The 27,272-nt window shown below is 39.6% G+C and overlaps 1 protein-coding gene across 8 annotated transcripts; it reads right to left on the minus strand.

Annotated features, from left to right (window-relative positions):
* NEK3 (NIMA related kinase 3) lies at window positions 1-27,272 on the minus strand. Of its 8 annotated transcripts, none has more exons than XM_004054548.4 (16): window positions 26,960-27,272; window positions 23,516-23,689; window positions 21,498-21,591; window positions 21,313-21,410; window positions 20,018-20,101; window positions 18,732-18,799; window positions 18,553-18,639; window positions 15,810-15,864; window positions 12,084-12,284; window positions 11,309-11,381; window positions 8,361-8,410; window positions 4,159-4,261; window positions 3,465-3,608; window positions 3,078-3,212; window positions 1,035-1,161; window positions 1-580 (listed from the first exon to the last, which is right to left on the minus strand). In XM_004054548.4, exons 2-16 carry the CDS (start codon window positions 23,630-23,632, stop codon window positions 496-498), a joined length of 1,521 nt encoding a protein of 506 aa, XP_004054596.3. In that variant the 5' UTR covers window positions 23,633-23,689; window positions 26,960-27,272; the 3' UTR covers window positions 1-495. The 8 variants fall into 8 exon arrangements, 6 of the variants coding, with proteins under 6 accessions (XP_004054596.3, XP_055215891.2, XP_063553695.1 ...); XM_055359916.2 differs by having other exon boundaries at window positions 26,712-26,969; XR_008670868.2 differs by lacking the exons at window positions 1-580; window positions 26,960-27,272 and adding exons at window positions 1,491-1,669; window positions 1,767-1,854 and having other exon boundaries at window positions 1,031-1,161; window positions 23,516-26,946.

A 27,272-nucleotide genomic window follows, 5' to 3' on the forward strand; every position in this document is an offset into this window, starting at 1 on the left:
TCATAATTAAATATATTTAATTCTCAAACCTTTAGGAAATGTAAAAAGAGTCACATAATAATAAACACACGTCATAATGTGAATAATATCATACGGGCTGCTATAAAGGTCTGTGGTCAGCATCCCTCTGAGGTAGGCATTATTATCTTCATTTTATGGTTGAGGAAATTGGGGCTTGAAGAGGTTAAGTAATTTCCCACAATCACACAAGTAGGTAGTGGCAGGCTAGCATCCCATTTCTGTTCTATGGGACTGCAAAGCCCGATGCTCACACTCATTCCACTATACCTTCTCCCTTGAGTTCAAAAACTTACAGGAGTTCTAGACTTTTCAAACTCATGATACTAATCAAGAACGATTTTAAGTATTAAGAGTTTCCTCTGCTTCACTCTGTTTCCAAAGGAAAATATACATCGCATGAACTCATGATCATCTCAGCATGAACTCCTGAGTGAAGCCTCTCCTCGGCGTGACTCAGGAACATTTCCTCAGGCATTATCTGTCGCACAGGCCTTGCCATCCAGCTTGCTTCTTCAGCTCTGACACCCAGTCGGGGTTGTCATCTTCCTCCTCAAAGTCCCTGTGAAAAAACAATTTGGACCATAAACCTCTACATTAGGGGCACAGTATCTGTTGATGAGTTCAAAGTGGAATACCACCATAACAATACTTAAGCTTTTGAAAATTGAGTTCCATAAGGCAACTGAAGGGAAAAAATTGCCAGTTCTTCCAAAAGATCACTTCTTTGACTGTTTCTAAAACTTTTAAAAATATAAAACCTAATATATTAAAAAATAACAAGTCCAAGCTGAAAGGCTATAGGTGTAAGGCTCAATCAGGAATTTGATAATCATATTTTAAGGCATTACCCATCCCAGACAAAAGATCAGGATATAAATATCCATTTATGATGAAAAGTAATGTAAGAGGTCCCTACTAAATCTGAAATTATCATGGTCTAATTTAAATCACACACACACACACACACACACACCCCACCCCAGCTACAGCTTTCTATGCATATCACAACGTACGTGTCCTCCTCATCTAGCCCAGGCTCAAGTCGCTCTGGATCCAAAATGAAAGAATCGTGACCTCCATCAACACTGTCGGATGCTTCTGTTTCTTCAGACAGGGGGCCTTTCAAGAACCCTTCTGAACCTTCAGGAGATGTTAACAGAAAATATACCAATTTAAACAGTATTTACTTATTTCATGCAGTTTGATTAAAATCCTCTGTAAGCTTGCTGGCTGAGGACAATGCCATGTCCCATAACTCTTTTGTAGTGTCTCCCCACATTACCCAACATGATTGTGGGCATAAAACAGGCCCCTGAAGCAGAAGCACCGGGATGTGGATTAAATTTATCAACAGTACTTTATTCTTTTTTTTTGAGTCAGGGTCTCACTCTGTCACCCAGGCTGGAGTGCAGTGGCATGATCATAGCTCAATGCAGCCTCGAACTCCCAGGCTTAAGAGCTCCTCCTACCTCAGTCTCCCAAGTTGCTGGGACTAGAGGCGTCCAGAACCATGCCTGGCTAATTTTTTTAGTAGAGGTGAGGTCTCGCTATGTTGTCCAGGCTTGTCTTGAACTCCTGAGCTCAAGCAATCCTCCTGCTTCAGCCTCCCAGAGTGCTGGGATTACAGGCGTGAGCCACCACAGCTAGCCTATAAACAGGATTTTCTTTAAGAGAAAAAAAAGACTCGGAAAATTGCCATAAAACCCTCCCAATATAAGAATGTATATCAAGGCATTAAAAGTTACCTTTGGAAGTTGGGTTATAGTAATTTCTTTTTTCCTTTGAACTTTCTCCTCCCAAGTGTTCACAATGGGGAGGAAGAAAAGTAGGGAACTGAAGGAAGACCACATGCATGCTTAAAAAAATTTTCCAGGTATAATTACTTTTAGATTTTTCACAAACAGCATGAAAACCTAACCTAAAAACATGGGCCGAATCTTCTAAAAGGCATTTCAAAATAGAACTATGACATATTTTTTAAACAGGGACTTTCCTAAAATGACAAAGACTTCATCACTGGACCAGACACAAAATCCAGGACCTAAAATTGCAAAATTGAAATTCATAACCGTTAACCTTCCTTAACATTTTCCTCCCATGCATTAGCCTCTCCTTAGGGCTTCCATGATCTTTTGTGCACAGCTCTATCTGAATGCATATATCACAGGGCACTATAATTCTTTATCAGTGTGCTGACCTCCCACGTAAAGAACTCCTTCATCCTTAGGGCAGGAATTGTGTTTTATTCTTTTTTTTATCTTAACCTATGTTAGGCATTCAATAAATACTGACCAAATAAACAAATACAACTACATCGTTGCAATAAATATAGTCAGAGTTGCCATACCATTACATGCTCTACTTGGTATAATTTATCTTAGATCTTAACCTAGCAAGATGGCTTAGTAATTAAATTATCATAATTATAATACACATACACATATACATATCTAATACAGACCACTGGCCTGGATTCCTAAGGAGAGTATTATTAAAAAATTATTTTATACAATGTTAGTTAAAAATCTGTAAAAAAATTTAAAAATCAAATCCTAATTGTTCATCCTTTTTGAGCTCTATTCAATGTAACAGAGTTCAGGTATACAACAAAAGAAATCTTGGAGTTGTTGCTAAAGCAATGGCATATTTGCATGATAAAAATGGGCTCCTCTTCAAAGAAAGTAGTAGCAGGATTATGAAAATAAGCAAACAAATGAGCAAACAGAAGTAATGTAGCTCCATGAAAAATTTTAATTGTAGCTTAAGACTGGCTATAAAAGATTAAAAAACACCTAAAAATACAGTGCTATGAATTACTTTATAACTTTGAAATCAAAGCGTTTCTGGGAGGAGGGAAACCCTTTGAATTGAGTTTTGGAAGATGAGAACATTTCTGTGGATGGATACTGGTGATGGCTGTACAACAATGTGACGTACTTAGTGCTACTGAACTGTACACTTTAAAATGGTTCAAATGTAAATTTTATGTTATATATATTTGCCACAATTTTCAAAAAGTCAAAGGGTTTCCAAGGTCACATACAGACATGAATTACCTGGTCTATATATTGTGTATGTTTGAAAAGCCAAGCTGAGATCAGCATTCTTAAGGATGTTCAACAAAGTGTCAGGGGTCTCTTTGAGCCACTGCTTACGAGTAGTATTTTTGCTGTACTTTATTACAGAACCACCTAGTTGCAAAAAGACAAAAATTAGTGCTGAATAAAAAAAGATTTTTCAGCATGTACTTTCCAGATCATATTTTCAAGCGAAGTTAGTTATATTTGACTGTTAACTAAAATCTGCTTCATTCACCTGTATGAGCAATGCTCTGATGTGTGACGCCAAATATCCTTCACAGACATTAAAAGCCTCTAAGTGCACTAAGTAACTATTAGAAAAAGTTCTCTAATAAAATAATAGTATTCAATCTGACTACTAACCTCTATCGTCCTCTGCTGTTAAACTGGAGGTGAGTATGGATGCATTTTCCAAAGCTGTAAGAGCTGTATTGGGAACATTTTTCTCCCACTGTCGTCTATGAAGATTTGGTGAACTGGCTTTCCTCAGATGGACTGACTTATTACCTGATTTTAAAGTGTGAAAAAGGAATGCCAAGCATGTTAAATTATGTATCCATCTCTGTCCACACATAGACTCTAACAAATATGGAAGTGTTTCTTTTCTCTTTCATATTCAGATCTATGTTTGAAAGATCAATGTTCTTTCTAATCTAAGTAGGAAAGGAAATTTAAAAAAAATCCAAAATGAAAAGTTAAAATGAATCATTACAGTGACTGAGTTAAAAAAATAATATGTATATAGTTACATATTCTATATTATACAAGAATGAAGCCCTGGGAGGACTTATATACACACAGTATGCTATGCTTTTTATGGTGGATAGCACAATAAATACTACTCTTTCTAATGACTCTTACTGATAAATGCTATTCTCTCTTTTGTTGCAGGTAAATAAAATATTCCTAAAACATTAAATAAGTTACTAGATAAGCAAACAAATATCAGCTTGTACTCTTGTTTATGATACCTGAGACCTAGTAACATAAAAATTGGTATTTCCTCTGTATTCCCCAACTCCTCACCTAAGAAATGATTAGAATTTGAATAACTTACCTTTTTCTTCTCTGTTTACTCTTCTCAATGCACTTTCAACTAAATTTTCATTAATGCTTTCCAAATCAGTATGGCTATCCTTTCTATCTTGTTCTTCCTCTTGCTTTAAAAGAGATTAACAATACAGATTAAATAATGCTTGAATTGCTACAAAAAGGTAAACAAATATGCAAAGTCAGCCGTTTTAATTTCAAATAAAAATTAATGGATTAAAATACATGAATAATCATAGAACCCCAAGGACATGTATATTAATAGCCATCTATATCTATATGTATTTAATAACATATATATGTACATTAACCATAAACCTACATACATGTATATATTAATAGACATACACATTAATAGCCATTAATATCAATTATTATAAATATGAAGAGGATATATTAAAATGACAGCTATTTGGTAAGTCTTTACTAAGGAAAAGACTAATGAAAAATTTCAATATGGTTTGCTGTACTGGGCTTTACAAACTATAATATCAAAATGAGATATTTTATAAAGTTGCCATATAGAATCAAAATGTTCCCACTTAATTCAGTATCTTTCCAAATTAAGCCCTTGATTTATTTCGTGAAATATAGTAATACACTATCTAGTTTACTAAATCTGCATATACTTTGAGAAGTACATATTGAATGCCTAAACAGTCCCAGGCAAACAAATTCTCAATTATTTATTGAATGAATAAATAAAGAGTAGGCTTGGGTAGCATGGTGGGTTTTCTTATTTCTAAGCAGTGGTTCTGAAACTTCTCTTCCCACACATGTAGGGAACATAAAAATCTGTCACTTAACAGTGGTAGCTCACTTACAGCAGAGATTTCAAAGCCTCCTACACTCAAGAATGACATCAGAATCTTGGAGGAGTAGTGGTGAGGGGCAGCTGTGAAAAGCCCCCCAGGGGATTCCAGTCTTTCCTTCCCATTGAGGATCACTGCTTTCTGTGTCTGCAGCAGCCTCCCACATTCCTCTGGGCGCTATTCAACTCTGCCTTCATTGCCATCATCCTTTGCTGGCCTGCACACAAGTTTTCCTACCTCAAGTCCTCCATTCCCTGACTGACTTTTTGGCCTTTTCTCCATTTTGTATACATGTTGCACCCTTTTCATTTTGCGAACACATATTGCTGTGTTCACTACAGGTGGTATCAAACTACAGCGTGTGGGCACAGATCATCTGCAAAGGGCACAAGGAAACATTTTAGGGGATGGAAATTCTTTTCCTTTTGAGACAGAGTCTTGCTGTGTTGCCCAGGCTGGAGTGCAGAGGTGCGATCATAGCTCACTGCAGCCTCAACTTCCCAGGCTCAGGCGATCCTCCCGCCTCAGCTTCCCAGTAGCTGGGACTACAGGCATGTGCCACCATGCCCACCTAAAATTTTTAATTTTTTGTAGAGATGGGGTCTCATTGTGTTGCCCAGGCTTGACTCAAACTCCTGGCCTCAATCAATGCTCCTGCCTCTGCCTCCCAGAGTGTTGGTATTACAGGCGTAAGCCACTCTGCCCCACCTGGAAGTTCTATATGATGACTGTGGCAGGGGTTATATGGATATTTAAATACCATCACCAAAATTTATCAAATTGTGCATAAAAATGGGTAAATTTTGTGGCATGTAAATTATACCTAAAAAACTGGAAAAAACAGACATTACAATGAAAAGAAAAAAGTATAGAGGTCTGTATTCCATTTGTAGCAACATAATGGTGGGGTGTTGTTATTTATTTAGAACCTATGGTTCATTCAAAAAATTTAAAAGTTTAATTACTAGTACATTCCATGAAGAGAGCAATTTGTTGTCATACAACATCTTTTCCTTTTTGAATTGAAAGGTTAGGCCAGGCAAAGTGGCTCACACCTGTAAATCCCAGCATTTTAGGAGGCCAAGGTGGGAGGATCACTTAAGCCCAACAGTTCAACACCAGCCTGGGCAACATAGTGAGACCTCATCTATATAAAAAGTTAAAAAATTATCCGGGCATGGTGGCATGCACCTGTAGTTCCAGCTACTCAAGAGGCTGAGGTGGGAAGATCCCTTGAGCCCAGGAGGTTGAGTCTGCAGTGAGTGGTGTTTACACCACTGCACTCCAGCCTGGACAACAGAGAGAGAGAGAGAGAAGGAGAGAAGGAAAGAAAGAAAGGTTAACTGAAATACTGAAGAAAAAATCAATAGTACACAATTTGCTAAGGGGGGGTGTGAAACATGGATTGGCTGTTAATATCCACAGCTTTAGGGAAGCTTCAGTGTAAAAGAATGTCACAATTGCCCAGGGCTAGATGAACAGGACCCCGAATGCCAGCCTGAAAATTGATTCTTGGGATAACAAGGAGGTGCTACAAGGCATTGAACAGAAAAATGTTAAGATCTAAATAGTAATGTAAATGTTATTCAGCTTCAGCACAGCAATAAAAAGGAATGAAGTTTTGACACACAGAAGAACTTAAAAACATTATGTAAGTGAAAGAGGCCAGACATAAAAGGACAAATATTGTATGATTCCACTTACATGAAATACTTAGAATAGGCAATTTCACACAAAGATTTGAGCAGCTACCAGGGGCTACCAGATTTGAGATTAGAGGCTGCCAGGGGCTGCAGTGATGGAAGAGGGAGTTATTGCTTAACAGGTACAGAGTTTCTGTTTGGGATGATAAAAAGTTTTGGAAATAGACAGTAGTGATGGTTGCACAGTATTATGAATGTAATTAACACCACTCAATTGTACACTCAGAATTGGCTAAAATGGCATATTTTATGTTATGTATATTCTACCACCATAAAAAAATAAAAAGCAGGCCAGGTGTGGTGGCTCATGCCTGTAATTCTAGCACTTTGGGAGGCCAAGACAGGCAGATCACATGAGGTCAGGAGTTCAAGACCAGCCTGGCCAACATAGCAAAACCCCATCTCTACAAAAAGACAAAAAATTAGCTGGGCACGGTGGCTCGTGCCTGTGGTCCCAGCTAACCAGGAGGCTGAGGCATGAGAATTGCCTGAACCCGGGAGGCAGAGGTTGCAGTGAGCCGTGATCACGCCACTGCACTCCAGCCTGGGTGGCAGAGGGAGATTCTGTTTCAAAATAAACGAACCAAAAAGCAGCCAGGCCCAATGGCTCACACCTATAATCCCAGCACTTTAAGAGGCCAGGCGGGAGGATCACTTGAACACAGGGGTTTGAGACCAGCCCAGGTAACATAGCAAAATCCCAACTCTTTAAAAAAAAGCCAAAAAAAAAAAAAAAAAAGCTAGGCATGGTGGCACATGCCTGTAGTCCCAGATACTTGGGAGGCTGAGGTGGGAGGATCACTTGAGCCCAGGAGTTCGAAGATGCAGTGAGCCATGTTCACGTCATTGCACTCCAGCTTGGATGCCAAAGTGAGGCCCTATCTCAAAAAAAAAAAAAAAAAAAAAAAAAAAAAGCCAGGATAACACAAGATTTTCATAACTGAAAGCAAGACAAAATTCTTCCACATCTGTATTGAAACCACTATCATCAATAATCAAAAATGGAGGCCGGGCACGGTGGCTCACGCCTGTAATCCCAGCACTTTGGGAGGCTGAGGTGGGTGCATCACAAGGTCAGGAGATCGAGACCATCCTGGCTAAAACAGCGAAAAACCGTCTCTACTAAAAATACAAAAAATTAGCTGGGCATGGTAGTGGGTGCCTGCAGTCCCAGCTACTCAGGAGACTGAGACAGAAGAATGGCATGAATCCAGGAGGCGGGGCTTGCAGTGAGCCAAGATGGTGCCACTGCACTCCAGCCTGGGTGACAGAGCAAGACTCCATCTCAAATGATAATAATAATAAATGGAAAAATAAACAATAAATGGCGACCTAAAGTGGCTCAGCTGACAGTGCAGATGAACAGCTACCAGTTATTTCACATGCCAAAAAATGAAGGAAGAAGTACTTAACTAGAGGGACCAGGTCACAGTCTTCCAAATATCTTACGGCACTTAAGGGTAACCCAGTATCCAGGAGGTAGATATTTCGTAAATATATTTTTTTTGAGATGAAGTCTCACTCTTGTCGCCCAGGCTGGAGTGCAATGACGCAATCTCGGCTCACTGCAACCTCCGTCTCCAGGTTCACTTGATTCTCCTGCCTCAACCTCCCGAGTAGCTGGGATTACAGGCGTGCACCACCACGCCCGGCCACCGCGCCCGGCCTCATAAAAGTAATTTTAAAGCACTTACCACTGTGCTTGCTTCATTTCCCAAAGCTATCCTGATTCTGCTGGGGTTTGCTTTTAAAAGAGAGAGAGAAGGTAGAAAGATAAAACACATAAAGGATCATCCTATTAAGTTCCTAATATGATCTTCATACAGCTGGAGAAGTGAGTGAGGTTATTAAAGTCAAAGAGTCAAAACTCTCTGATATCCTGAATGGGAATAACAAGCTTTAATCACCTAATAATACATCTCAGTTATTGAAAGAGGCTATTTCCACTGTTTCATTCCTAAAGTTAAAATCTAAAAGTTAAAAGACATCTCTATTCACTTATGCCAACCCATTTAAGCACTAAGAGGTAACATACTCTGCATACTTAAGGTTATTTTCCCCTTTGGTGCATGCCAGCTAGTGGAGTCCGTGCTTTTCCTGTTAGCTAGCACAGCTGGTGGAATAAGTATCCCTAAAAAGAAGTGAGCTGTTATTAACTCAGAAGAGACCAACAGGAGGAGTCAGGAGAGAACCCTGGCAATTGATCCCTTTGGTAGGAATGGCTATGCCTCATAGTGGTTCATGTCCCTTATTCATTCAACGTTCTAAAAAATTGCTATTGAACATGGATGATGATGCACTGAGAATACAAGAGTGAGCAAATCAGACGCAATCCCTGCCCTGTTCCATTTCATTATTCTGGTCTGTCTACAGATTAAACTGGAGATGCCATCAGACATATGGTCCCAGTCTGGTGGCATTTCTCTAACTACTTTATTCCTCTTTTTAGAAACTGTAACACTATACTTTTTTGGCCGGGTACGGTGGCTCATCCCTGTAATCCCAGCACTTTGGGAGGCCAAGGCTGATGGATCACCTGAGGTCAGGAGTTTGAGACCAGCCTGCTCAACATGGTGAAACCCTGTCTCTACTAAAAAAAAAAAAAAAAAAAAAAAAAAAATTAGCCAGGTATGGTGGTGCATGCCTGTAATCCCAGCCACTCTGGAGGCTGAGGCATGAGAGAGAATTGCTTGAACCCAGGAGGCAGAGGTTGCAGTGAGTTGAGACTGCACCACTGCACTCCAGCCTGGGAGACAGAGTGAGACTCTGTCTCAAAAATGAAATAAAATAAAGTTAATTTAAAAAAAAACCCTACATTTTTCCAAACTACCTTGAAATTTTTTTGTCTCTTTTTTTCTTGCCCAGCATTTTAAAACTAATTTCCCATTACCTTGAGATGTGAACAAAAGCCACAGAATAACACCTATGCTAAAGCAAACTGGTAAAACAAAGGTAACTGGCTATCTCTTTTTTTTTTTTGGAGACGGAGTCTCGCTCTGTCGCCCAGGCTGGAGTGCAGTGGCGCAATCTCGGCTCACTGCAACTTCCACCTCCCAGGTTCACGCCATTCTCCTGCCTCAGCCTTCTGAGTAGCTGGGACTACAGGCACCTGCCACCACGCCCAGCTAATTTTTTGTATTTTTAGTAGAGACGGGGTTTCACCATGTTCGCCAGGATGGTCTCGATCTCCTGACCTCATGATCTACCCGCCTCGGCTTCCCAAAGTGCTGGGATTACAGGCGTAAGCCACTGCACCCAGCCGCTATCTCTTAACTAATGGAGAAAAGGTTGAGTTATAAGACTGAAGGGTTTGCATCCTTCCAAAAACAACACTTAAAAGTTAAGTTTAAGAAAACAATACAGTTCTCAAAATGTTTCTTTTGTAGTATCTGCATATAACATTATGATAAAGAGCACCAGGCAATAGAGGTTTTGCAACATGTCCCAGCAGTGAATGATCTCCTACACTTCTTAATTCTTCTCCTGTATTCCATTCATAGCTACTATCTCTGTTGGATTTCTTCAGAAGGAAATCACTGATGAGAAATGAAAGGGAATAAAAATAGCTTTGAAAAAATTCAGAGATGACAACTTCCAAAGAGACAATAAATTAAATTTGATATTTTCTCAGGATAGGCTATAGATGTATGAAAATTTCATGTAGCTATTATGTGGATGATTCACAGCTTTGGAAAAGGCTCTGGTTTTTGTCTTTAATTAGGGTATTTTACTGTTTAAGAGCAGTTTTAGGCCAGGCACAGTGGCTCAGGCCTGTAATCCCAGCACTTTGGGAGGCTGAGGTGGGTGGATCACCTGAGGTCAGGAGTTCGAGACCAGCCTGATCAACATGGTGAAACCCCATCTCTACTAAATTCAAAAAATTAGCCAGGCATGGTGGCACATGCCTGTAATCCTAGCTACTTGGGAGGCTGAGGCAAGAGAATCACTTGAACCTGGGGGGCAGAGATTGCAGTGAGCCGAGATTGTGCCATTGCACTCCAGCCTAGGCAACAAGAGTGAAGCTCCATTTCAAAAAAAACAAAAAAACAAAAAAACAAGCAGTTTTAGGTTCACAGCAAAACTGAGTGGTGAATACGGAGAGTCCCATATACCACCTGTCCCCACACACATATCACCTCCCCAATACTAACATGCCACACCATTACAGTTGATAAACCTACTCCGACACATCACTACCACCCATCACCCAGAGTCCACAGTTTACATTAGAAAAGCTTCTCTTTTTAAAAAGTCTGTTTATACGATGGTTCTTCAGAAACTTGGGATACATTTTCCTACAAGATTAGTGCTATATTTTCATGGATAGATTCTTAGGTCAGCCCACAGAAGAAGCCTTCTACCTGACCTACACAACAAGCCAGAGAAAATATGGAACTAATAATGACAGCATAATCTTTCCGTCACTAAAATATCCAAAACTAGGCTGTTTTAAATCCCAATTTTTTCAGGGATCAAAAAGTATTCAGTACAGAATTACATCTAAAGTAACAAAAAGAAAAGGTTCATTTGAGGAGTATCTGTGATAATCATTTCTAATAACTTAAAAATTATACATTTCTTTTCTGTTATAGTATATTTTTAAAAGAGCACTTAACAAAAAATACTCTGTCAAAATTCTTACTTTTTTTTCTTGGTGTATTATGCTTCGAATTTTTTATTTCTTCTAATACCTCCTCACCATATTCCATGATGATCTGAAATTTAAAGTTGAGAATTTAGAGATGTGAAAACATACTTTTCTATAGATACTGCCGTGATGTCATTTCATCATCAGCATTCTTTAGCACAATAATATTTCAAGTTGAAAAACAAAAGTACCACTTTAAAAAGTACATATAGGCCGGGCATGGTGGCTCACGCCTGTAATCCCAGCACTTTGGGAAGCCGAGACAGGCAGATTGCCTGAGGTCAGGAGTTTGAGACCAGTCTGGCTAACATGGTGAAACCCCGTCTCTACTAAAAATACAAAAAAATTAGCTGGACGTGGTGGCGTGTGCCTGTAACCCCAGCTACTTGGGAGGCTGAGGCAGGGGAATTGCTTGAACCAGGAAGGTGGAGGTTGCAGTGAGCCAAGATCGCACCACTGCACTCCAGCCTGGGCGACAGAGCGAGACTCCATCTCAAGAAAAAAAAGTACATATAATTTCGATAGACAAATGCAGACATTTATATATGTCTAAAAAAGGTCTGGAAGGATATACAAACTGTGATTATACTTGGGGAATAGCATTGTTGGGGGGAAGAGGAATGAAACGAAGTTTTAACTTTTTATTTTTTAATATACTTCTGTATCATTTGGTTTTGATGAGCACATGTAATGTATAATGTTAAAAGATAACAAACCATTTTACCATACACTTGAAAACTGTTCACAACCAATCCAACACAGATCATACCTCGGGAGGTAAGCACTTCTGGACAAGCCGAGCTACGATGCCTCGAGAGAGAAGCGTTGTAGCCGAGGGGCGATGTGAGGGATTCCTTTTAAACATCTGCTTGACTAGGAACTGAAGTTCATAGGAGTAATGAGACGGCAGTGGACTGATGCACCCTTGACATACTTTGAGGATAAGATTTTTCCAACTATTTGCCTGAAACTGAAAAGGAAAATTGAACTTTACAAGCAGATACAGGGGAAGAAATGGAAGCAAGAAACTACCAGTTATGTAAATTATTCTAATTTTATAAACATATCTGCTGTCTGGTCATTTTTCTTTCTAGAGGTGTCCTTAAGATACCATTATATAATCTTAAGGTGGCTTAGGAGAAAGTTAAACATGAATGGTAAAAAGCTTCCCCATCTAGAAAAAGTATTTCCATCAATGCCTGCTGTGACTACCTTATTAGTCCTATGTTTTTTGCAGATATACATTATTAATATATATTGAAAATCAAAGTAATATATACACATGGCCTTTTAAAACATCAACTGATACTAAAGGTTTATAATAAGTGTAATATCCCTTTGCTCCAGCCCTTCCCAGAAACTGCCAGGCCTGCTCCATAGCAACATGCACTTCAGACTTTCCCAGTTTTCTACAGGTGGTTTTTTGGCTTGAGTGTGATGGTGCAATCACAGCTCACTGCATCTTTGACCTCCTGGGCTCAAGCGATCCTCCCACCTCAGCCTCCCAAATAGCTGGGACTACAGGCAAGTGCCACCGCGCCTGGCTAATTTTTAATTTTTTTTTCTTTTTTTAGACGCAGGGTCTTGCTATGTTGCCCAGGCTGGTCTTGAACTCCTGGGCTCAAACGATCCTCCCACTTCGGCTTCCCAAAGTGCTGACATTACATGCATGAGGCACTGCACCTGGCCAGACTTTTCCAATTTTAAACTTCTACTGCAAAATCCTTTTTAACCATTCCTGTCATTAAAGCAGCTATTAAAATTTGATGAGTAACACCGTGGGATATACAATGACAGACTGGAATAACGTTTTTAAAGTTTTCCATGTATAATAAATATATCAGAACTAACATTAGATGTCAGCCTTGGTAATGCTTATGAAAGAATGTGTTGGCATTCTACCTTGAAAGTGTATTGCCCTAATACCTACATGAGGGGTTGATAGGTGCAGCAAATCACCATGGCACCCATTTACCTATGTAACAAAGCTGCGTACTCTGAACACGTACCCCAGAACTTAAAATAAAAATTTTTAAAAAGATATTTTATTAATTCATTGCTAGTTACGTTTGAAAATGTTTTCTGCTGATCTGCATATTATGTTTTTATTTATGGTATCTTTTGCTATGCAAAATTTAAAATTTAGTATAGTCAAATTTATTCATCATTTTTCCTTAATAATTTCTGCTTGTCGAATCTTGTTTAAGAAATGATTCTACACCTCAAGGCTATGATAGATGTTAATTACAGTGTGGGGTATATGGAAGCTTTTTGTACTATCTTTGTAATTTTTCTGTAAATCTAAAACTGTTTTAAAATTTAAAAGAAGTTTATTTTTTAAAAAGTGTATTGTCCTATGAATAAAAAATGTAAGTGAATATATGAAAAAGAAAAATCAACACATAACAAAGGACAAATTGTGATGACAAATACTACTGAATCTGCTTTGCCTCTGGCTTTTTAACCATTACACCAACTATCTGTGTTTCCTAAAGGTTTGAGAACAACTTTTGTCTTCGAGCAGACAAGGGATGACAGATCTCATGCCAAATATTCAGGGCACTATAGTCCTTAACACTCATTCTTGCTAGAAAAAAGAAGAATGTGTACACGTAAATTATGAAAAAGATACAATCAGGAAGTAAAGAACTGTAAGATGTTGCAATTTTAAAAATAATTTTATTTGTAGACTATGGTGGTTCTCAACTTGGGCTGTACATTGTAATCACCTGTTTTAAAAACATTAATGCCCAGGACATTTTCAGAGATTTTAATTCAATCACTGTGCTGTGGGCCTAGGCAGCAGCATTTTAAAGGTTCCCCAAGTTGTTCTAACTGTGTAGCTATCATTATAAACCACTTATATTCAAGGAAGATAACCTCTCATTAATACCAGGTGTCTTCAGTTTGAGCTACTTTCATCTGGTAGTGGTGAAGATTGTTTCTCAACCATTCACCCTCTCCTGAGCTCTATGTGCCCTCAAGTACATCTGTAAAAAAGCTAACTTTCAACCTGTGCCCAAAGAACAGAATTTATTTCTATGCAAAGCTAAGAACTAATAGGAATTAGCCCTGCAGTTGTTGTTCTATGTAATAAAGAATGGCTGAACAAGCGGGACAAGTTATTTAACCTTTTTTTTGTTCATATTTTTAAAAATATCTTGAAAAAACATAATAGGGCAAAGTCTATGTTTTCATGATATTTCAGTTAGAGAGGAAACTCATATAAGTGAAATCTAACTGCAAAAAGCTGAGGAAAAAATGACGCGGCCACTCTTGCAAAGTTTGCTGCTTCCTCAAAAAGCTAAATACAATTACCATATGACCCAGCAGTTCCACTGCTAAATGTAAACCTCAAAATTTGGAATCAAGGACTCTAACAGATACTTGTACATCATTTGTTCATAACAGAATTATATACAATAGCCAAAAGACAGAAACGACCCAAGTGTCCCTCAACAGATGAATGGATAAACATGTCTATACACACAATGGAATACTATGCAGCCGTAAAAAGGAATGGAATCCTGATAGATGCTACAACATGGATGAACCTTGAAAACACTGTGCTAGTGAAATAAACCAGACACAAAAGGGCAAAAGTTCTATAATTCCAGTTGTATGAAATAGCTAGAATATGCAAATTCATGAGGCAGAAATTAGATTGGGGGCTGGGGAAAGGGAAGAAATGGGGAGTAACTATTTAATGGGTACAGAGTTTCTGGTTGGGGTGATGACAAAAGTTTTACAAAGAGATAGTAGTGGCCGGGCATAGTGGCTCATGCCTGTAATCCCAGCAGCACTTTGGGAGGCCGAGGCGAGTGGATCACCTGAGGTCAGGAGTTCGAGACCAGCCTGCTCAACATGGGGGAAAATACAAAAAAATACAAAAAAAATGTCTCTAGTGAAAATACAAAAAAAATTTAGCTGGGCACGGTGGTATGCACCTGTAGTCCCAGCTACTTGTGAGGCTGAGGCAGGAGAATCACTGGAACCCAGGAGGCAGAGGTTGCAGTGAGCTGAGATTGCACCACTGCACTCCAGACTGGGCAACAGAGCAAGATTCCATCTCAAAAACGAAACAAAACAAAACAAAACAAAAAACCCCCAAAGAGATAATAGTGGTGGTTGCACAATATTGTGAATGTAATTAATGACAATGAATTGTATACTTAAAAATGGATAAAATGGCAAATTTTATATTTATTTTATCAAAATAAAAAATTAAGAATAGCAAAAAGAAAGAAAAGAGGAAAAGAGAAAGAAAAAGAGAGAGAGAAAGGTTATGTATTGCACAGCCAAACTGAATAATGGAAATTTCCTATTAGCATATGCTACAAAACTAACTCACGGCAGATGACTGCACTGGAAACATATACAAACTTTTATAATGACTTCATCCTAGGGAAGCAAACTGCCAACTAGAATCTGTCACATTATTAGGGCTCAGCTAGATATGACAAGCTGCCTTTTCCATTTTGCACGCCATACTTACTGGATGCTTAAGGGTACAGAGTTCATACAGGATGCAACCCAAGGACCAGATGTCACTGAAAGCATAAAGAAGCAATGTAATCACAAGCGGGTTACGTATTTTCTAGTACAAAAAATAATTTATTACCTTTAATAAGAATAGATATCACAAGTAATTCCTAGGTATTAAAACATGTAATTTTGGTCTAACACCTAGATACTTCCTAAGAGTAGTGTTCACAATAAAACTCTCTGCTTTTCAATCCCCACCCCTTTCAAATTGGGGCGGTTGAGATATCACTTCAGTAGCATTTGGGAATTCAGTAGCAAGAGGGAATATTTTCGGACTCAGATGATCACAGCTGGAAGAAGGACTCTGGAAGGCATCCAGTGCAGTTTCTATTCCGACCACCCTGGAGACAGCACCCAGCCTTTGATCACATCTCCCGCTGGGCAGCTCTCTACTTCCCACACAGTCTGCTGGATGGCTCTAAGGGATAGGGTTCTTCCTTTTCTTTGAGATGGAGTCTCGCTCTGTTGCCCAGGCTGTAGTGCAGCGGCGCAATCTCAGCTCACTGCAAGCTCTGCCTCCCGGATTCACACCATTCTCCTGCCTCAGCCTCCAGAGTAGCCGGGACTACAGGCGCCCGCCACCAGGCCCAGCTAATTTTTTTTCTGTATTTGTTTTAGTAGAGACGGGGTTTCACCGTGTTAGCCAGGATGGTCTCAATCTCCTGACCTCGTGATCCGCGCGCCTCAGCCTCCCAAAGTGCTGGGATTACAGGCGTGAGCCACCGCGCCCAGCCCACCTTTTCTTTTTTTTAAGGGATGGGGTCTCACTGTGTTGCCCAGGCTGGAGCGCAGTGGCTATTCACAGGCATGATGTCACTATACTGCTGCCTTGAACTCCTGGGCTCAAGCAATCCTCCTGCCTCAGTCTCCCAGGTAGTTGGGACTACAAGCACACACCACCAGGCCCAGCTCCTCCGGACTTTTCTAAATGATATTCTTTTTTATTTTAATTAATGGTTTTTACCAACTATTTCCCCATTTAGTTTTTTTAAATTTCAAATCTACAGAAAAGTTGCAATGTCCACATGCCCTTATCTAGGTCCCCCAATCATTCTCATTGGCCATGTTTGCGTGCTAATCTCCCTCCTCTATATGTATCTGAATCTCTTGAAAAAAGGTTGCCCACCGGGCGTGGTGGTTCACACCTGTAATCCCAGCACTTTGGGAGGCCGAGCCGGGCAGATCACAAGGTCAGGAGTTCGAGACCAGCCCGGCCAATATGGTGAAACCCTGTCTCCACTAAAAAATACAAAAATTAGCTGGGTGTGGCGGCGGGCGCCTGTAGTCCCAGCTACTCAGGAAGCTGAGGCAGGAGAATCACTTGAACTCGTGAGGCAGAGATTGCAGTGAGCCAAGATTGCGCCATTGCACTCAAGCCTGAGCAACAGAGTGAGACTCCGTCTCAAAAAAAAAAAAAAAAAGGTTGCAGATATTGAATACTTCATCCCTACATACATCAGCATGTATCTCCTAAGAACAAAGACCTAAACTTTCCCCATAAACACAATACTGTTATCACATCCAAGGAATTTAATCTCAATTCAGTAACATTATTTAATATTTACTGCATACCCAAATTTCCCCAATTGTCCCAATAAGTCCCTGTAGAGCTGTTTTGTCCCCATTCAGTCAATTCTACTCTTAAAAAAACCTATTTAGTATAGATTGTCATACCCTTTTCAGAAAGCAAGTCAGCAAAAAGTAACAACAGCCTTTAGGTGTTTCTCCTCCTAGGAATCCATGCCAAGAATGTCATATAAAACAAGGACAAATTTAGACAAAAGGTATGTTAATTACAGCACTGTTTATGAGACTGAAATGTAGAAATATAAGGCCAACAACAGAGGGATTACTAAGTAAATTTTGGAAGTGCCATATAGTAAAATATATGTAGCCATTAGAAAATTTATGAAGAGTTTAAGTATGTGGGGAAATGACTATAATATAAAACGACTAAAGCAAATTATATATAAAATATATCAACCAGTTTTAGGGGGAAAAGTAAATGAACAAAAAAACATCAAAATGTTATTGGCAGTTAAGAAAAGTGGGTGATTTCCATGTCCTTTCTTACACGTCTATTTCCAACCTTCCCTGCACATCCATCCCCACAATGGGCACATATAACTTATATTCAGAAAAAATACTGCATTTTAAATCATTAAGATCTTCATATTAACCTCCTGCAATCAACTTACCTATCACAAGTGCTTATAATCTAGCCCTGTAAATACCAACTCAATGACACAATCTATTCATTCTCAGATGTTGCTGTACACTGGAATCACCCAGTGATCTTGAAAAATTACTGATGCCTGCTTCTCACCCTTTGCCATTTTGATTTAATTAGTGTAGACGCAACCTGGCATTTGGGATTTTTATAAGTGGGAGCAACAGTTTGGGAACCACTGATATAATTCATACCGTCCCTAGAAATGACTAGCCTTTCTTTCAGCGTTTGCTCCTCTCAGCTATAATTAATAGCAATTGGAAAACTATTACTTTTATCTAGCAGCCTAGCAATATAGATTAGCAATATAGATTCCAGATATATTTCTGCTTTCAGATACATTTCTTAGAAACCAATATGATCCATGCATCTGTTTTGAAGTGACGTCAGACTCTAGCATCATTTGCAGGCTAAAATGCCTGTCACCAAATGGGCACCCTGGCATCAAATATGCAGCACTCACCTTTTATTGTTATAAGGCAGGTTTTCCCAAATTTCTGGAGGCACATAATAAGGTGTTCCCACATAGGTACAAGCAAATGCCATCGGACTAAAACCATAAAAAGGCAACGAATGATTACAGAACATTCCTGAAAATGGATGTTTTGATTACTGTCACTACCGTAGAACAGACATACATACTTGGAGAGAAGACGGGCAGATCCAAAGTCTCCCAATTTCACTTTTCCATTCTGAGTGAGGAAGATATTCTGCATTTAAAAAGAAGAGCTCAGATTATGTCTTCTACCATCAAACATGAGGCAGATAAGCTGTCTTCCAAAGCCTGCTGATGATGGAGATTAAGGCTAGAAATGCTGACAGCTGAGTCCCAGAGCGGAACACAAAACACCAAGATCCCCTCTTGATCCCTAGACATTCCCCTGCATGGAAACTCAGGATGAGTGCTTCAAAATCTAACAAGCAAGTTTTAGGTTGTATCAGCAGACGCAATCGACCCGGTGAGAACCTGTGTCAGGGTGATGCCACATGGCAGGCCCAGGTGTCAACCGTTTTCCATCTGAGAACACATGGACTTAGTAAGTGGTCACTAAAAGAGAGCTAGGACACATTAATACACACAGTCACATGCTGCATAACCACATTTCAGTCAACAATGGATGGCATATATGACAATGGTCCCAGAAGATTATAATACCATATTTTTACTGTACTTTTTCTATGTTTAAATATACAACTACTTACCATTGTATTCCAATTGCCTAAGAAATTCAGTACAGTAACACGCTGTACAGGTTTGTAGCCTAGAAGCAATAGGCTACACTATTTAGCCTAGGTGTGTAATAGGCTATACCATCTAGGTTTGTGTAAGCACACTCTACGATGCTCACACAACAAAATCACCTTACGATGCATTTCTGAGTACTTATCCCCCTGTCGTTAAGCGATGCATGACTGTACTACTACAGAGATTTCAATGACTTTTTCTCAGGTATTACCTTATTTGGTTTGTATAAATATTAAGTCAAAGGGTACAAAGTTTCAGTTATGACAAGTAAGTTCCAGTGATCTGTTGTACAACATGGTGACTATAGTTAATAATAATGCATAGAATACTTAATAATGCATAGAATACTTAAAAAGTGCTGAGAGTAGATCTTAAATGTCCTCACCACAAAGAAATAATAAGTACGTGAGGTGACAGATATGTTAATTACCTTGATTTAATCATTTTACAATGTGTGTGTATATATATATAAAACACGTTGTACGTCATAAACATACATAATTTTTGTCAATTATATTTTAAGAAAGGTGGGGGAATTTAAATTTGAAAAGTAAATAACAAATATTAGGCTGACAAATATTTCTAAACTAAACAAAACTGTCCCAAAATGCATGGGATAACACAGTAAAATGACTGAATTAAGTACTTTTTTTTTTTAAGTCCAAAAATGTACTCTACTCACCTTGGACTTGATATCTCTGTGTAGCACACGTTTCTTGTGAATGTGATTTACTCCAAGGCACATTTGGGTAAACCAATTAAGTATCTGTAAGAAAAAGGTATGCAAAATCTTCAAGAATGCAGTAACTGGCTCATGTTAACCTACAATTCCAAAGAATCATCTCTAGGCCTTAGTCAACCAGGATTTTACATAATGTGAGTACAGAACTCCTATAAATTACATAGTTCAACTAAGATTCAGTGTTACTTGGAGAAATTGAGAAAAGCTGTGACTCCCATATTCCATCATCTTATGCATGATCCAAATAGCAATTTATTTTAGTAAAACTTCCACTTATATTATTCTTATATTCAACCAAATAAAAATATTTCTTAAATGCTTATATAAAGGTAGTTCACCAATAAGAAATACACTACAGCTTTTCTAGTGTAATCATTATGTTGGATTTTCATTTACTTCTGCAGAATATCCATACGGTAACATCAAAAGATTTCATTATATCATAAATAATCCTTTGAGGTCAATAGTTCCTGCTTGTAAGTCCAAGGTCAACAGTACCCAGAATTTCTAGGTGTCTTGGGGGCCTACAATTAAATGTCAAACTAATTTTTTTTTCCCTCTTGCTACGGAGATTCTTCCAGTTCAAGCCAAGGTTGACTTCCTTCTACGGAACCCATATTTTTAACAATATAGTTTCCAAATGAATAATATTTATTTACATTTATTTACATACTTTCATAACATGCTATAACCTAAATCAAACTAAGCCTCATTGGAGCAATTTAAATATTTTCCATAGCCAATTCATTAAAAAATATTTAGTATGCAATTTTCCACTAAAAAGGCAGCAAGTCTTAGACTGAAGGGACCACTTCAAGCTTTAGGAGGAAAAAGATTGAGAATAGGTACTCCCAAGAAACAGAAATGGCAAGCTTCATTCTTCTGATGTTTTAGTAATACAAAATAAAATAGACCTCTCTTCTAAAATTTCAGTACGATAAAAACCAAGATTTTAAATATCTAGTACAAAATATGGTGATACGATCTTGAAATTATTCTAAACATGAAAGTTTTATTTCATAATAATTTATAACCTATAGATTTTACTTCCTAAAACCATTTCAGGCAGCCATATCCTGAGGACACTAAGTGGTAACACCAATACAGAAATCAGTCATTTCTATCTACCTTCTCGGGTAATTACAGACATCAATGCTTTTGTTTTAACTTATACAAAGTTTATGAGAAAAGTGGCTTCTAAACCTTGAGAGAAACTATGTAAGTCAATATCTTACCATGTCTTCAGGAAATAACTTTCCTTTCTGCTGTTTAATCTTTTGCATTAGATCCCCTCCATCACAGTATTCCATCACAATATACAAGTGTCCTTCAGCTAAAACAGATATAAGCTCTTTAGAAAAGCTGTAGTGGCTATAAATCAAATTCAGAAATGCACATATCTGGGGGAATTCATATTTACCTTCAAATGATTCTTTGAAGGCAACAATATTAGGGTGTTTCATTTTGGCTAAAAGAACAGCCTCCTTCCTAGAATTCTGTGTATTAGAGAAAGACTAGAAAAACATTTTAAATAAGCATAAACTTAATACTGCATTTTAAAATACATAACTTTACAATAACATGGTTTATATGACATTTTAATGCTAGATGCAGTTTTATAACACACTTTGGCTCAACTTAAGTTTGTCAAATGACAAGAGAAAATGCATGTTGATTTTTCAACTCTAGCTATATTTTCATGCTTGAGCTGACCCCTTCATTGTATTTTTATTTTCTTTTTTCATTCCTTACACATACAGAATGTAAATAGTTTTAATATCAGCCTAAGTATCACCTGACTTAGAGAGCCAGTATACCATCAAAAATAGTGTATCTTTTGCTTGATGACTTGTGATATAGAAAAAAAGAAAAAGAAATGTTTTATCCTAAAAGAAAAAAAAAAGGGAGTGAGGGATTTCATGTTTTGACTGTCTGCATCACTTAGAGGAGTCCACTGGTCCAGATAAAAAAGAGTATGCTGGTATATTACTGCATCAAGGATGAACAAAGATGGCAAGCAAAGTAAGTTTCCAAAACCATTCATCCCTAACTTACTCTATGAGGATGAAATTCTGAATGATTCATCTTACAATCAAGAAATTGCCATTGTTAGTTGGGTGTGGTGGCTACCTTCCCCAGTGGCTGGGACTATAGATGTAGACTATAGATGTAGTATAGTCCCAGCCACTGGGGAGGGTGAGGTGGGAAGATCGCTTGAGCCCAGGAGTTTGAGCTGCAGTGAGCTACGATTGTGCCACTACACTCCAGCCTGGGCAATAGAGCAAGACCCCATCTATAAATTTTAAAAAAGAAAGAAAAGAAATTGCCATTGATTGTGTAGTAACACAAGGGTTCTCAGACCAGCAGCATTAGCACCAACTGGGAACTTGTTAAAAATGCAAATTCACAAGCCCACCTGGACCTACTCAATCGGAAGCCTGGGGGTGGAGCATAGCAATCTATGTTTTAACAAGCCCTCCAGATGATTACGATGCTCACTCAAGTTTGAAAATCACTGAACGAAGTCAAGAATACAGTGGGAAAAAAATACCTAGCACTCTGAGAACTTTATTAGAATGTATTTTTTAAAAATCGATCCAAAATATTATGACATAGTCTTCATGTAATGAATTCTTTCATAGGACAACTATGACACATAGTAATGGTCTACAAGGAAATAAAACCTATAAACTGATCCACAGAGTAGGTTTACTGGTACCAAAGGTTAGCATTCGTTCTTCACTGTATTTTTATGATCCTTTTTCATTAGTATTGCACCTGAGTTGCTCTGGCAAAGATTTCCTGCACCATTAGGTATACAAAAGTGGTAGTTATTACCAATTATTTGCTGAAATAAAATTAGCAGTAATCACCACCAAAACTTTTACTGTTTTTCTCCCATTGTTAATTACAATATCCTAAGAACCACATATAATGTATCGAGCCCTTGTAAAGCTAACGAATAAACCAATTACATCTTTTGCATGAAGGAGAAATTCCATGTTAAAACTCAAAAACTTATTATTTATTTTTTGAGACAGAGTTTTACTTTGTCACCAAGGTTGGAGTGCAGTGGCACAATCTCAGCTTACTGCAACCTCTGCCTCCCAGGTTAGGGTGATTCTCCTGCCTCTGCCTCCTGAATAGCTGGGACTACAGGTGCACGCCACCACACTTGTCTAATTTTTTTTTATTATTTTTACTAGAGACGGGTTTTCCCCATGTTGGCCAGGCTGGCCTCAAACTCCTGACCTCAGGCTGGTCTCAAACTCCTGACCTCAGGCTGGTCTCAAACTCCTGACCTCAGGTGATCTACCCGCCTCCACCTCCCAAAGTGCTGGGATTACAGGTGTGAGCCACTGTGCCTGGCCAAAAACTTATTCTTTTATATAAATTGCATGTATACTTTCAAAGTGAGCTAATTTCTTTAGTAGTGACCTTGGGAAGCCTTATTTCTTTCATGGCAAACATCTGATTACTGCTTTCATGCTGAACCAAAAGAGCTCTGCCGAAGGAGCCCTCCCCAATCATTCTCAGGACCATGTAGTCATCCATGCTGGGGCATCCACACAGCTGGGCTCCACTCACGCAGTCACCATGGGCTCTCCCAAACTGCATTCAAAAGCAGAAACATTTGAGAATTAAATGTACTTTCAAAAAGCAAAAATTAATTCAAAGTAGCTCTCATAACCATGATAAGAGAAAAGCAAATTATTCCTTTTGAAGAGGATCAGTGTATGCTACCCCAAAATATGCCACTTTCATGTAAGAATTGTTTTGAGCTGAAACCAATTTGCTCTTTGCCCTCCCTTTTTTGTATAAATGCAGGGCATAAATTTTCCTATGTACAGGTAATAAATATCCATTTGTAAATGTGTCTTCCTTTCCAGTACCAGGAAGAGGAGAGCAACTCTTACCAATGGGGAAGGCACCAACTTGGAGTCCACATAACAAACCTTACTGAATAACCCTTATCTTATGTTAGCTTCCGCCATATATTTACCTTCCTACAATTTACCCAAGAAGCATTCCCCTACTTTTGTCTAGTTACTTCTCTACAATTTATCACTCTTTGTTAAAATGGCATATGAGCCCCCTGGTCTAACCACTTCTTTACATTTATGCATAAACCTTTTTTCCTGTTAATCTATCTTTCATCAGTTTATTTTGCAGGGCCCAGCTACTGAACCTAAGAGGGTAGAGAAAAAATGTTTTTCCTCCCCTATACTACATTCAACAGGTAGACACTGAGCACCAACTCTGAGTCAGATGTTATAATCTGAAAAATCTCTCATAGTCCCTGCCAACATGGACATCCCATGCAGAGATAACCATAAACCTCAACAAATGTAGGCTATTTAAGCTGAAGCCTGAAGAATGAATGAAACTTGGCTAGACAAAGAGGAGGAAAAGAGTAATCAAGGAAGAGGAAATTGCATATTTAAGAGCTAAAGAAATTACATTCAGTTCAAGAAATTGAAAGAAGAATGTAACAAGCTGCTGAAGCATTTTAACCAAGAAGGCAATATAATCATATTTGCATATTAGAAAAAACATTCACTCAGATTGCAGACCAGTGGAGGAGGGGCAGGAAGGCCAGCTCAGAGACACAGGCCAGTTAGGAGGCTCCAACAATAGAAAAGGCAGGAAAATAATGAAATGGAATAGAGTGGAGGCAATGGGGTCAGAAAAAATGGGAAGGAAAGATGTAAGAACAGTTGACAGGATTTGTGGTGGCAGATTTATGGGGGGCAAGCAGAGAAGGGGGCAAGGTTGACTCCCAAGTTTCTGGCATGAACCAGATGGTTTCTTGGCACTCCCTGAGAGAGGAAAGGCACAATGGTTGTGTGTGTGATTTTTCTGGAAGTGGGAGTGTTGCAGGGGTTGGGCAAAACATATTGATAGAAGACAGACATGCGTTTCATTTTGGACATGCCGAACTGGAGGTTCCTGGGAGTCAAGAGAGATGTTAAACACACAGTTGGAGTCCTTGACTTCAGTCTCCCATCTATATTTCCAGGATGAAGCAGCTAGTGGGACTGCTTAGCACAGAAGAGAAAATGGATAAAACGTTCCTAACACTTTGCCTGGTACATACAAGGTCCTGAATAACTGGCAGCTATTATGATTATTAAAACCTTAGAAAAGTGATGCATTCTTTTTCATTGCAGGAAAAACACTGTAATGAATTTACTTGATTTTTCAAAAAGCTTACAGTGTTTGTTTTTTATTTTGAGACGGAGTCTCGCTCCTGTTGCCCAGGCTGGAGTGCAATGGTGCGATCTCGGCTCACCGCAACCTCCACCTCCCAGGTTCAAGTGATTCTCTTGCCTCAGCCTCCCGAGTAGCTGGGATTACAGGCATGCGCCACCACGCCCGGCTAATTTTGTATTTTTAGTAGAGACGCGGTTTCTCCATGTTGGTCAGGCTGGGCTCGAACTCCCGACCTCAGATGATCCGCCCGCCTCGGCCTCCCAAAGTGCTGGGATTACAGGCGTGAGCCACCCCGTCCGGCCCTAGTGTTCGTTTTTTAATTACACCACAAAGAATTATAAGGCAGAGAGAGCATGACAGGCAAAGCAAAAATCAAACTAAAACCTCTACTATAGTGACCTGTAAAAATTCCAGTTTGTATTCCTGTTTATCACAGAATTACCAGGAAATCCTAGAAATGATTTCTTCATATAACCAAACCAGTCATATACATTGTCTTCGAAACAATGTTTTTCCAAGATCGATGAGGTCTTTTGAGTGTATATAGATGTGAAAGAAACAAGTCCTTTACTACTATTCTAACACCTGGTATTACACGGTTTAACATGGAAGCCAAGTTTCCCCATGATCTTATTCTTCGTTTCTTCGGGGCTTTATTCTATGCAATGGAGAGTAACTGAAAACTAAGAGCAACCAGACTTCTTAGCTGAAAACCACATTTGATATTTTCTGCCCACATTTGCCTGTTACTCAATATAACACCCATATGATCATTACAAGACCTGAATACACTCTGGACATGGCAAAAGTATATCGGCCCCTTCGCATGCCTGCAACAATACTTTTAAAAACCTAATAAAGTGATTTGCAAATACCCAGAAGTGGGATCACCAGTGAGATACGGGCTAAGTTCAGAAAGGTCCCTGAAACCACCTTTACAGATATATAAATAATGCGAGAAATCTAACATGACTGACTCCATCTTGCTTCTAACCTCACGGGCTAAGTTTTCACCGTGTTGTCGTTTTCTTATTCTAGCACAGAGGCTAGGATAACTGGGAGAGGGATTTCGTGTAAACTTCAAGACAAGGGAAACTGACCCCACCCCCTTCCTGGGAACCAACGAAGCCGCCCCGAGTTTCAGACGCTCTTGTGCTTTCATCCCCAGCCGGTCAATTGTTTCAGTTCCCCAGCCCGGAGACGCCAAAATGCCCTTTAAAACCCTCGCCCCCGAATTCTCGGGGAGACAGGTCTGAGACCCTGTTCTGGTTTGGCCAGCCCTGCGCTTATTAACTTCTTTTTTGCTGCAACAGCGGTTCTCACTGGTTCTTTCCGGGCAGCGAGCGAGAAGAATCTGTTGACCCGGGGCCGTCGCCCGCGGGGCAACTGCACCGCGGGGGAGCCCAGTCGCCCCGCTCACCCGTGAGGGCCCTTTCTCCTGGAAAAGCCGCTCCGCCCTGCTGACCCCCACGGCACCGCGCGCCCAGACCCCAAAGCGGCGAGGGACTTGCGGGTTTGCGGCGAGCGGTCCAGACCGCGGGGCGGAAGTGAGGGGTGCGGCCGCACGCCCGGAGCGCGTCTACCCCTCGCTCCCACTCGGCTCCGCGCCGCGACCACGCGCCGCGCTCCTTGTTCTAGAGGCAGCCCGCCAGGGCGGGGACCACTCACCCGCTTCTCCGGCGACTCTAGTCCACTCCTTGGCCTGGCAACCGGCGGCTTCCGCGGGGCGGGCCCAGCGGGTCGTCTCTCGGGTTGCGGGTGAAGGAAGCCGCCTGGGTCTGGCGGGAGGCACTGTTCTCGGAGTAGCCGGGCCTACGAAGAGCACGTTTTAAAGCTGTTGTTCCACGTTGCAGTGGAACAGTGCTATTAACATTGAGGGAAATTGTCCCCCACTAACTGAGTTCTGTCTGCAGGTTAAGTGAAAGCCTATGTAGATAAATTTCACGGGCACAGCACTCAGTGCTAGCTAGAACTTACTAGC

The sequence above is a fragment of the Gorilla gorilla genome, chromosome 14 (assembly GCF_029281585.2).
Source record: "Gorilla gorilla gorilla isolate KB3781 chromosome 14, NHGRI_mGorGor1-v2.1_pri, whole genome shotgun sequence".
NCBI lineage: Eukaryota > Metazoa > Chordata > Mammalia > Primates > Hominidae > Gorilla > Gorilla gorilla.

Excerpts from the sequence above, each read along its gene's own strand:
- NEK3 (XM_019039931.3), bottom strand. The coding sequence starts at position 23,695 with ATGCAGTTTGGGAGAGCCCATGGTGACTGCGTGAGTGGAGCCCAGCTG. Across the intron at positions 18,800-20,017 it reads ACAGAGATATCAAGTCCAAG|AATATCTTCCTCACTCAGAA; the intron begins GTGAGTAGAGTA and ends TTTTAAATGCAG. Across the intron at positions 3,609-4,158 it reads AGTAAACAGAGAAGAAAAAG|GTAATAAGTCAGTCCATCTG; the intron begins GTAAGTTATTCA and ends CTTTAAAATCAG.